Source organism: Biomphalaria glabrata, chromosome 1, assembly GCF_947242115.1.
Source record: "Biomphalaria glabrata chromosome 1, xgBioGlab47.1, whole genome shotgun sequence".
Lineage (NCBI taxonomy): Eukaryota > Metazoa > Mollusca > Gastropoda > Planorbidae > Biomphalaria > Biomphalaria glabrata.
In genome coordinates, this window is record NC_074711.1 from 63,291,007 (window position 1) to 63,303,158 (window position 12,152).

General features: G+C 35.9%; 1 protein-coding gene across 11 annotated transcripts in view; it reads right to left on the reverse strand.

Annotated features, from left to right (window-relative positions):
* The window catches only part of LOC106072251 (myoferlin-like), a 76,744-nt gene that overhangs the window by 31,549 nt on the left and 33,043 nt on the right, over nucleotides 1–12,152 (reverse strand). For 10 of the 11 annotated variants that reach the window (XM_056007168.1, XM_056007135.1, XM_056007112.1 and 7 more), the window contains 8 exons: nucleotides 6,625–6,819; nucleotides 3,349–3,399; nucleotides 2,825–2,971; nucleotides 2,195–2,238; nucleotides 1,972–2,054; nucleotides 1,713–1,816; nucleotides 1,356–1,424; nucleotides 1,213–1,256 (listed from right to left, as the gene is read on the reverse strand). In XM_056007168.1, coding sequence (XP_055863143.1) covers nucleotides 1,213–1,256; nucleotides 1,356–1,424; nucleotides 1,713–1,816; nucleotides 1,972–2,054; nucleotides 2,195–2,238; nucleotides 2,825–2,971; nucleotides 3,349–3,399; nucleotides 6,625–6,819 — 737 coding nt within the window. Of the gene's footprint in view, nucleotides 1–414; nucleotides 492–1,212; nucleotides 1,257–1,355; nucleotides 1,425–1,712; nucleotides 1,817–1,971; nucleotides 2,055–2,194; nucleotides 2,239–2,824; nucleotides 2,972–3,348; nucleotides 3,400–6,624; nucleotides 6,820–12,152 lie in introns of all 11 variants that reach the window. The other variant, XM_056007093.1, reaches the window with a different exon arrangement.

Consider the following 12,152-nt stretch of genomic DNA (forward strand, 5'->3'; position numbering starts at 1 on the left):
ATTATAAAGTAACCACAATAATTAAAACTAAGACAATTTTTATTTAATGACAGAAAATATAGTTTTGTAGCTAAAGAAAAAAATGTAGATTGAACAAGATTTTTTTCTAATATATTGATTTCTATTAATTCCGCTTAGACAAAACATCTTTTAATCTTCAATAATTAGTAAAATTCAATTGTTCAGCTTATCAACTAGTAGGTTCAGGCTTGTTAACATTTGACATTCGTGCTTACTGACATGCATACATTTAAGAACACAGTTACAAAACAGAGAATACAGCAATACAACACTAAGTCAAGTTTGAATACTACCTGAAATACCAATGCATTTTAAAACAGAGTTAGTCGTATGGAAAGTGAAGAAGATGGGGTGAGAGGGGGAAGGGACATATTGCACATTTAGAACACAAACCAGTTTCCCCAAGAGAAGACACTGTACTGACATCAATGAAAGATGTACAAATGATGTCATCCTTATTGAGACGGTCCCTAAACACAAACACAGATTTTAGTTTGTCATCTTTAGAGTAAATTTGTTTTCTTTTCTAAAAAAAAAGATTAATTTAATTAAATAATCATGACACATATTGTAATCTATGAAATCATGATGAAAAGATGCACTAATTAACCCAGGACTAACTAAGAAAAAGACTTCAGCATCAAATCTCCACAAACATTTCCTGATCATGTTATACAAACATCTTTTTAAAATGATGAAATACAGAAGAAATTACTTTATTATTGTGTTATTATGAAGCTAAACATGGAACAATTGTTGATATTATGTATATACAAAGAAGAAAAAAAGACAAAACATTTAAAAACAAAATTTAGTTAAAGTATATAGGTTAGTGTAAAGTTTGTCAATACAATTAGCGAAAAAAACAACAACATCTCCAACACATTATAAAAACACAAACTTTGAAGAAAAAAAACAACAACACATTTTTAAAAACACACTGTAAAAAGTCTTTAAAAATCTTACTGTAGAACCTTAATGACATAAAACCATTTTTTAAACAACTTTTAAATGATACTATGGTTGGTATTTTGTTACTAAATGCTATTTAAACAAGGTGGGTACTCTATGCCACTGTATGCAATTAAACAATGCTTAAATCAGCATTATGCTAAGAAGGTTCTATTGTCTAAATACTTGATGGGAAAAATTGAAATGTTTTATAATACATTATTTTGAAAGGATACATACCAGTCTCTAATCTGTAGTTTTATTCTTTCACACATTGAAGGAAACTAGTGGGACATAAACATTGGTCAAATATTAGAAAGTGACATAAAGGCATTATATTAGAATATATCAAAATATGATGTAGCAGATCAAATGAAACAAACCTGTATTCCTATACGGAGATCCTGATACCAGTCAGGATGATCATTAGCGTACATAATTTTAGATTTAACCTGCAGGATTGAAATTTTATCATGAAGTTAACAAAAAAGTTATTTTCATCCTACTTAAACAACATACACAAATATACATAGCTTGAAATAGAGTAAATGTAAAAAAAAAATAATTCTACAAGAGATTAAACAGTAAGTCTTATGAAGTTTAAATTATTGTATAATGGTCGGATGATATAATGAAACTAGAAATTAAATGTTTTGTATACTGTTACAAATAGACACAATGTTTTGGTATTTTTCAAAGGAAAAAAAAACAACTAATTTTACTGACAACGTAGCACTAACCTCTTTGCCTGCAAATCCAAATATAAAGAATGGATCAACCAATTCTTTCTGTTCCTCACCAATTCTTAACACCTTTTTAACTCCTTCTATAAATGCTGAGTCCACTTTAACAAAAAAAAAAAAGGCATAATCTAGTATTTTATTTCTAAATAGCAAATGTTCAGTAAAAAGCAACATTTAAAACCAGTAATAGGCTTGATTTAGAAAGTTTAGAAAATTAATTATTTTCAAATAGAAATGTTCTTTAAACTATTCATACTTCTTGGAATATCTTCTGCATGGTACAGTCGTAAAAGAAATGTTGCTGGTCTCAACTGAACTCCTGCAGGACGTAGCAAGTTGCTGAGAAAGAAAAGAAGGATGGGATACAAAAAGGATGTTGTTAAATAAACAAATTGATACTGAAAAGAATGACTGATTTAAATGCATGTATCTAATGGATGTAAACAAAAAAATAATCAAGACGAGCTCAATATGTATACCTTTCTATATCTTCATCTTCATCATTTGGTTTAGAAGCCATGTTCTGAAAAAGAAAGATGTAAAAATTTATTTTTAAGATAAACATAGTTGTTTAGTAGTAGTAAATTTTCAATATAAATATATCTTCTCAAGGCATAAAATAGTTGTACTATGTATATAAATATATCTTCTCAAGGCATATGATAGCTGTACTATGTATATAAATATATCTTCTCAAGGCATAAGATAGCTGTACTATGTATATAAATATATCTTCTCAAGGCATGTGATAGTTTTACTATGTATATATCTTCTCAAGGCAAGTGATTGTTGATTTTAGTTTGGCAGCCAACCCTACAGCTACCATTCACAAACATGCAGGACTTATAAAGATATTTTGATAATTTTTATATAAAAGGAATAGAATAGCATAAACTAATATCTTATCTCAAATCATCAAGGAAGGAAAATAGTTAAAAAAACAACACTACAGTTTTAATGAATACATGAATTTTACCTAATGCTAGTATTACTTTTCTTTAATTTATCAACTATATATAAAGAAAAACAATGTTAATTAACTATCACTTTAGTTTTGATTTTTATGGCTGTTGCAAGAACATTTATGAAATTATTTAAATCCAACTTACTTGTGATACATCCCCTGGTCCCAAGACACAAGCACTGATTTTGAGGTAGCCTTTCGCCCCAGAAGCACTATCATCAGGGTCACTGAGCAGCACCCATTTGTTAATTAAGGCGTGATTGGGTTCATCATAGATCAAGCCAACATCACACTGCAAAAAGAAAAGATGACATTTGATTTCATAGACATAGAGAGTTTATGCAGTATGTCATAGACAACATTCAACAGTTGGTACTCAATAAGAGAAATTCATCTTAAAGATGTCCACAGAAATGTTATTATTAGAGCAGCACTAAGATTAGTTGTAATCAATTTTCTTTTTCTTTTTGGTTACATAATGTTTATAAAAAGTATATTTCATTTCATACTGTTTTCAAGATAATCATCAAAAGTGTAAAACTCATTAATCGGGATTTAGAAAAAATCACGGCAAGATGCTAAAAAAAAAGTTAAATCCTTAAATTATATCAAAATCATTTCTAGAATACATGGAGAATATTGTTTTTAAATGTTATCTAGAAAGCTTACTTTGAATGAGCCAATCAGTGCATCAGATCTCAACATCTTGGAGTCATAGACCTACATTGAAACACAAAAACATTAGATATTGCAGCTTACAGGTTAAAGTGAAGATCTCTTCACACAAATTCAGTGGTTTATAATCTCCTCAATAAGATTTACTTTAGTGTGCTCTTATTACAGAGCTTATTTTTAACTCACTCTGTTTGGGAGAATTCTTTTTACATTTTTTTTCCTACTTCCCATTCTGGGATCAAGTTGAAATTTAGCACAATTATTCATTGTCAACCCATGAATAAATAAAAATAAAAAATCTATGAGTGAATAAATTAGTGGTAATTAATTTATTTTTGTTTTACATTGAAAAGGGGGATATAAACCTTGCAATATTGAGAGATGGCAGCTATTGAAGATGCACTCCTTTCACTCAATATAAGCTTTATATTCTAAAAAAAAAGTATATATAGTAGAAAAGGTAACTGGAGATAGTATTGTAGAGGCAGAATGTTCACCCTTTCATTCAGCAAGGAGATCTGATGAAGCGCTGTAACTGGGTCTGAAGCCTAGAGGTGTCTTGTGTTCTGAGCTTCAGAAGTCACTTTTTCTCATAGTAGGAAGAACAAGAGGTTAAAGTAAAGAAAGGAAGGGACATATAGTGAAGTGTTTTTCTGCTATAAAGCACACTATTCATTCTAGTCAAAAACAAAAACAAAAGTCGCAGATCAAATTAAGTCTATAATAAAGAAGGAAGTAGCACTGGTCAGCATTATTATGAGAGAACATTTGAGTTACATATAAAGGTTGTATATTTTTAATGGGCTCAATCCTTGTAAGACCATCTCCTTGGTCAATAAGATGTCATGCCACAGACCTATTTATTTTCTGACACACAAAAGTTGTCAACATAATGCTGCACAAGAGTCTGGAGAATTTTGAACATTCTAACATAAAACAAGAAGGATATGAATACAGTTTCAGTTTACTCATGAAAGTCAATGACTAAGAGAAAATATAAACCAGATCAATTGGACCACTTCAGGATGAAATTGTTTTTGTCCTAATAACCAGGTGGTCTAATTAAATGGATTAAATTGTATACGAGGATTTGTTTCGGTACTTTAGAAAACTAAGAATCCAGTCCCAATGAGTGGCTGGTCCAATTAACTGGTGGTCAGATTTACAGGATTCGACTGCATACATAAAAAATTAACTGCATTATCTAAGCATACATACAATCATGATCAATGACATTCTTGACAAAATTATTTTCCATTCTGGAGAGATCAAGGTTGAGGCATTAATGCTTCCATTACCTACCAATTATAACATCAATTAAGGATTAGGAGAGATGCATCTTGGGATAAAGTCATGCCTACATGCTCTCCACTATTAAATATCAAATGTCATTGAATGCATAAAAAGTCTGAGTAACTTTTAGATAGGCCATGCATTCAAGAGAGTCAGCACTGTTCAATTAGCAAAGCAAATGTTTCTGGGTGAAAACTGCATAGAGAGGAAATCATTTCAACTTTCACATTTCTGCACTTATATTAGTGGCATCTACAGTCATACTGGCATATGTAGCAAGGAACTAAATAATGATAAGCCAGAGATAATAAGGCTTGTCCTTGAGTTTGAAGATTAATGAGGAGTGCAGTATTTCACTTGGCTATGCATCTCCAGCCTCGACCTACTTATTTTGCCACATCCAGCGCATACATACCATGAGACGGTGGTTGATTTAAATTCTCTTTTTGCCGTCCATGTCTGTGGGGAACCTCTGTTACGCCGACAACCTTTCATCTCACCAAAAAAAAGACTGCCTTTGGCATACTATTGTCCTCCTTACATTATTAGTGCCCTACCCAGCATAACTGTCCTTCTAAATTGTCATTACCGGCATTCGCTTATAAATAATATAATTTAATTAATCAAATGAACAGGGGTAATGCGGTGAGGTATGCGCTCTGATATTGTCAGCATATTGGTTCTGAGCTTAAACCTTCCCTGACATTATCCCCCTACCATCATGAAGGAGGTTAGAGTTAGGATCTAACTATAATGATCTTTATTTCTAAAAGAAACTGTGAAATTTACAAGTCAAGTCTTGGATTAGCAAAATGACTAGCTGACTTTCCTTTCCTCAAAAGATGTTAAGTAAACATTCAAGCTAAGGAAGAGCTGAATCTTAGTCTCTACTACACAGGGGTCAATAAAGATGACAAGAATAAAAAAGACTAATTTCATTGTAGCAATAAAAAACACTTTGAATGAAAATATCTTATTATAACCATACATGTGTATGCCTCTGATTCAGGGCTAGCGGGCAGGGCAGCTTTCTTTTTTTCCCTCTTGATTAAGGCCGCTTCAATTCTTTTGTTCTCAGCAAGGGTTGTCTCAGCACGCACAGTCTGTCTCCTTGCACTCCGGTCTTTGGCTATGTTTTCCCACATATTTTCGCTGATGCCTGTGGCTCTCATGTCTCGCCTGCAGACATCTCTATATGTTAGTCTTGGGCGGCCCTTGGGTCTGACTCCTTCCACAAGCTCAGCATATAAGATATCTTTCGGGATTCTACCATCTGGCATGCGGGTGACATGTCCGAGCCAGCGTAATCTTCTTTGTGTCAGGAGAGCATACATGCTGTTCATATTGGCCAATCTCAAAACTTCCTGATTGGAGACATGGTCCCTCCAAGAGATGCCCATTATGCGTCTCAGGTTGCACAAGTGGAAACTATTCAATTTGTGCTCTTGGTACATGTATGTTGACCAGCTTTCACTGCCATAAAGGAGAGTGCTCACAACACAGGCGTTGTAGACTAGGATTTTGGTCGCTGTGGTCAATTTACCATTTTCCCAGACGCGCTTGGAGAGTTTTGCCAATGCTGTGGTAGCTTTTCCTATCCTTTTTGTCAGCTCGATGTCTAAGTTTAGGTTACTGACAATTGTTGAACCCAAGTAGGTAAATTCCTGCACCACTGAAAGGGTGTGGTTCCCAATATGTATTATAGGTATTTCTGCGACGTCTTGTGCCAGGGTTTCGGTCTTGGAGAGACTTATAGTAAGGCTAAACTCTTGACAAGCAGCTTGATTAGCCACACCAGATTCTGCCCCGTCTCAAGATTAAGCCAAAACCAGTGACTCTTTTGGGCGCATTAATTGCCTTTCAAGACAAAAGGAGCCATATATATTATAACCATACATTTTGATTGTATTTGTTTGAGTCATTGTTTTTTTCTTAAGTTATTGGCCTTCATACAAAATGTTTTGTTGAGTAGCTTACCCCAAAGTCCACTATCTCATCAATGAGTTCAGTTGGTGGAACATGAAAGTTGAAGAAGAAGGACTCATCGTACCAGGGGTTCGTTGTGGACTTTTTAATTCGTGTCTGCTTGGCCTGATTCATCACTGACAACCTCACAACAGGTTGAAGGTTAGCCCCTGAGAGTTGTCTGGCTTGCACAATCTTTATTCGTATCTACAATAATAAAAAGAATTATTGGGAGTTATTAATGTTTTGTGTATGTTTGAAGCTGTTTTAAAAAATACATAAAAATATAGAAATTGTTGGAGGAAAAACAAATATTTCATAGTTAAATTTGTTTGTTAAATGATACATGCAAGACTTATATACGAAATAATATCTGGTCATTTGACAACAATTGCTAGTAAAAATTAATAAGAAGTCATATGAGAAAGCATAACATTCTAATCGATGTGCCCCCCTCTCTTTTTTTTGCTCAAGCCTAAACATTTTACATAATAGCTTAAGGCTTATACACAAATCAATTTGCTTTTCAATATGTTCAAGACAGCTGGCTGGTCTGGGCAGTGGCTGTCTTGTTGTGCTCAATATTGTCAAGGTGATAGTTCAGTGTATGAAACCCACTACATCTTTTTTTTTATTTTAAAGTTTTATTGTTTGATTTGTTATAACTGAACACTAATGGCTGCCAAGTGGTTTATTGTAGGTCTTCTGCTGAACTTCATAGCTGGATTAGCATTGATCTGGATATAAAAAGTCTCAATAATTTGATTGTAAATCAACTTCCAGACTTTCCCTGTTCGTGCGGTATGTGTGGTGGACTGACATTCTGACTTCTCCATGGTCCCAGGTTCATACCCTGTCAACTGCCATCTCCCACCGTCCAGCAGGAGGTTTAACTAGGAAGTAGATTCAACTCTGAAGACTCGAAACATGTAAAACATTTTACAAACAAACATTTTACAAGCACACCCTCTATAAGAACAAGATTCTATGTCATTATACTTGCAAATTTTTGAAGTACATTTTTGGAAAATAATAAATATGATATATATTTATTTCTTTTGCCTATTATGAGTTGTGTGTAAATGGGGAGACAGGAGCTACGACAATATTGCACTAACTTATTCTTGTTAATTAGGATTGTCAAAGCCTTTAGCACAATAGCTTTGGATGTCCTGTTGTTTTTTTCCTTTGATTATTGGAAAGCTTATAGAAGGGAGATAACTTGACAGTTGAATTGTTTCATGAGCATAATGATTGATTCAGATCTGGGAGGAGAAGTCTCAGAGAAGGGAGGGTACTATTTAGCCTAGGAGGGCTAGCAGGACATGTGTATAAATAGTACTTTTATACAAACCTGCAGTTATCTTCTTATCTTATATAATACAGACGTTACTTTAAAAAAAGAAGATAATTACGTCCTACGCGTCATGCATTTAGTCATGCATATTAACCAATAACCAAAATTCTGCCAAGTCACTGGTTTTTCTGGCTAGCTCTAATAGCACTTAAGAAGAAGGAGCTTTTGTACAAATTTGTCCTAGCATATGGAACGAGGAATGTGCCTTTATCGTTGCAGTTGGCCTTATCCCCCAAATACTTGATGATGCGGAAGCTGGTCTTCTAATGCTACACGTGCTGAGAGGTCTAATATTAACCTATTTTTGCCTAGGCATCTTAATCAATGAACTCAATGTGCTAGGCCTATATACTACAATGACGGGAAAATAGTAGTGTTCGTAAAAAACTCAGGTCCAAGTAGGCCAACAATTAGTATTGATTCAAGGGGACAAGGTTCATTCCTAAGAAAAGAAACAAAAAATGAAGTAAAGCTGTTTTCTGCTTGCTAGTAATAACTTCCATGGTTGCTACCGCTACGTCGGGGCAGTTTTCTATGGCAACATAGCAATAAAATAACGCTAGGGCTATAATAGGGCGTCAGGTAATAGAAACTGCCGCTATCGGGTGCATTGTCACCTGAAGTAAGCATGTACAATCACCTAACAAAGCTGATATAGATTACACAATTACAGAATGATGTGAGCGAGAAGAACAACACGTGTTACTCTAGACTCAGTTTATGACACGGACCACTGAACAGGCTAGTTGAAGAGGGGAAAACTATGGTAGGCCAGAAACATCATATATTCAGCTTTGTAAGATCTGTACCAATCTGTTGAAGATAATAAAAACCCATCAGGAGAAAGGAACAAGGGAAGGGTGGGGGGGGGGGGGGGCTATGATCCAGCAAGATAACAGATGATCATAGCAGTGACTACCACAGCACAATTTCTCGTGAGAATAGATCCAGACTGTAAACTTGATCTTGCCAACATGTTTGTAAAAGTTTGTATTTTCATAGTGACATCAATAGTTTCAGCGATTGCACGTCTCCAGTGTAGGCCTACTGATGACATCATCTAGGTGATCTTTTCACGTTTGGCTTTCAGTTTTTCACTCTATAGAATTTGTTTTTTCTTTTGAAATAACATTCAACACGTTGCTGTGGTTACAGATCTACTAAAGTAGCGCGCTAGGCAGTGGGAAATCTTCGCGTGTTGCATGTGACCTTTGACCAGGATGTAAGAGAGTATAGGAAACAATGGAACGAACATCTCTTGTATCTCTGTTGACCCTGCCAGTGATGGCCACAGGAGGCGTTAACAAGCACCGCACTACCATGTGTCCAGTCTTTATCACCACACTGTCATGTGTCCAGTCTTCATCACCACACTATCATGTGTCCAGTCTTTATCACCACACTATTATGTGTCCAGTCTTCATCACCACACTGTCATGTGTCCAGTCTTTATCACCACACTATTATGTGTCGAGTCTTCATCACCACACTATCATGTGTCCAGTCTTCTTCACAACACTATCATGTGTCCAGTCTTCATCACCACACTATCAATCATGTGTCCAGTCTTCATCACCACACTATCAATCATGTGTCCAGTCTTCATCACCACACTATCAATCATGTGCCCAGTCTTCATCACCACACTATCCATCATGTGCCCAGTCTTCATCACCACACTATCATGTGTCCAGTCTTCATCACCACACTATCAATCATGTGCCCAGTCTTCATCACCACACTATCATGTGTCCAGTCTTCATCACCACACTATCAATCAAGTGTCCAGTCTTTTTCACCACACTATCAATCAAGTGTCCAGTCTTCATCACTACACTATCAATCATGTGTCTAGTCTTCATCACCACACTATCAATCATGTGCCCAGTCTTCATCACCACACTATCAATCATGTGTCCAGTCTTCATCACCACACTATCAATCATGTCCAGTCTTCATCACCACACTATCAATCAAGTGTCCAGTCTTCATCACCACACTATCAATCATGTGTCCAGTATTCATCACCACACTATCAATCATGTGTCCAGTCTTCATCACCACACTATCAATCAAGTGTCCAGTCTTCCTCACCACACTATCAATCATGTGCCCAGTCTTCATCACCACACTATCAATCATGTGTCCAGTCTTCATCACCACACTATCAATCATGTGCCCAGTCTTCATCACCACACTATCAATCATGTGCCCAGTCTTCATCACCACACTATCATGTGTCCAGTCTTCATCACCACACTATCAATCAAGTGTCCAGTCTTCATCACCACACTATCAATCATGTGTCCAGTCTTCATCACCACACTATCAATCATGTGTACAGTATTCATCACCACACTATCAATCATGTGTCCAGTCTTCATCACCACACTATCAATCATGTGTCCAGTCTTTATCACCACACTATCAATCATGTGCCCAGTCTTCATCACCACACTATCAATCATGTGCCCAATCTTCATCACCACACTATCAATCAAGTGTCCAGTCTTCATCACCACACTATCAATCATGTGTTCAGTCTTCATCACCACACTATCAATCATGTGTCCAGTCTTCATCACCACACTATCAATCATGTGCCCAGTCTTCATCACCACACTATCATGTGTCCAGTCTTCATCACCACACTATCAATCAAGTGTCCAGTCTTCATCACCACACTATCAATCATGTGTCCAGTCTTCATCACCACACTATCAATCATGTGTCCAGTCTTCATCACCACACTATCATGTGTCCTGTCATCCAGTCATCAGTTTGCGTTGAGACTGGGAGAGTATTAATTGAAACGTAAGGTTACGTGTTAAACTAAATCCAATCACTGTCCAGGCAATCATCAATGCTGGCCACAGTCTACATCTCGATCATCCAACTCCATGTGAGTGAAATAGTTGAATGAAAGATTGAAAAGTTCAAATCCATTCTTTCAAAAATCCCGAACAAAAAACATGATGGCTGTGACCAGAGCACATATGTCACAGTACAGGTCAAGAACATGTGACTTCCCAGACTTGAAAAGGAATTCAGCAAATCAGAACAGTCATCAAGAACATAAGACGAGGTGTTAGCCCTCTATGGACAGTCACACCTACCATTGCTAATTGGGTGTTGTAGGTGTAGTGTAGGCTGTAGTGTAGCTGTAGGGTAGGCTGTAGCGTATGTTGTACTGTGGCTGTAGTGTAGGCAGTAGCGTATGCTGTACTGTACTACTGGTTTCCAGTTAGTCATTGTGATTCTCTAAGACTCAATGATCATATTGACCACTGTGTCAAAGCTGCAGAAACTACTAGAAGGAGTATCAAATTTTCTGATAGTCAATAAAGAAAAAAAAAAAGGGAAAATACATTTTCTTTGCAACGATCTTACGATATATCTTATCTATATAATCTATAGCCTTCAGTGAACTTCATACGGCATAAAGATAATTTGATAGTAGTTCATGGTTTTGTTTTTCTTTTTCTCTCCCGTGGGACGTGTGGCTGAGAGGCTTGCTTATCCGACAAGGGGAGGGGTACAAGTTCGAATCAGAGCAGAGCTGTATTTACTGATCGCTTAAAGGCAGCACGGAAACCTTCTCCCAGGCACCGCTTCCCTAAACTGGTCCACAAAAGAGATTGGACCGTAGAGCACTAAGCGTGCTGTCAACATAAAAGATGTGCTATATAGAAGCAATGTTAAACAATATTTGTACAAAATATAAAAAGACAACGCAACTAGTCAACGATCTGTACGTTATTATGCCATATAAGTAATTAGATAACTTAACGCATTATAATCTCTAATCTCCCGCCCCAGTAATTATGAGACGCCTAGAATAGATATTTGACGTCACTTAGTAACCGAGACAGCATACACTTCGATCTAATAAAAGAAGTAGTTATCACATCTCAAGACAGTCTTGTGTTGTTTTTTTTTTTTTGTGTGCATAATGTTGTTATCACTGTCACTTGGATTTGACGTCAAGAGCTATATATTTTCTTCTTTTTTAAAGAACTCAGGCAATAAAATGCTGAATTGAACTTATTAATTATCTTTTAAAAAAAAAGACTATATGAACAATAATAGGAACCGCGCTGATTGTTCAAAACACAATGACTCGATATTGAAATTAAAAAATACCTGTTCCCATGCCCATGGCCCCCAGCTTGATATTCTTTTT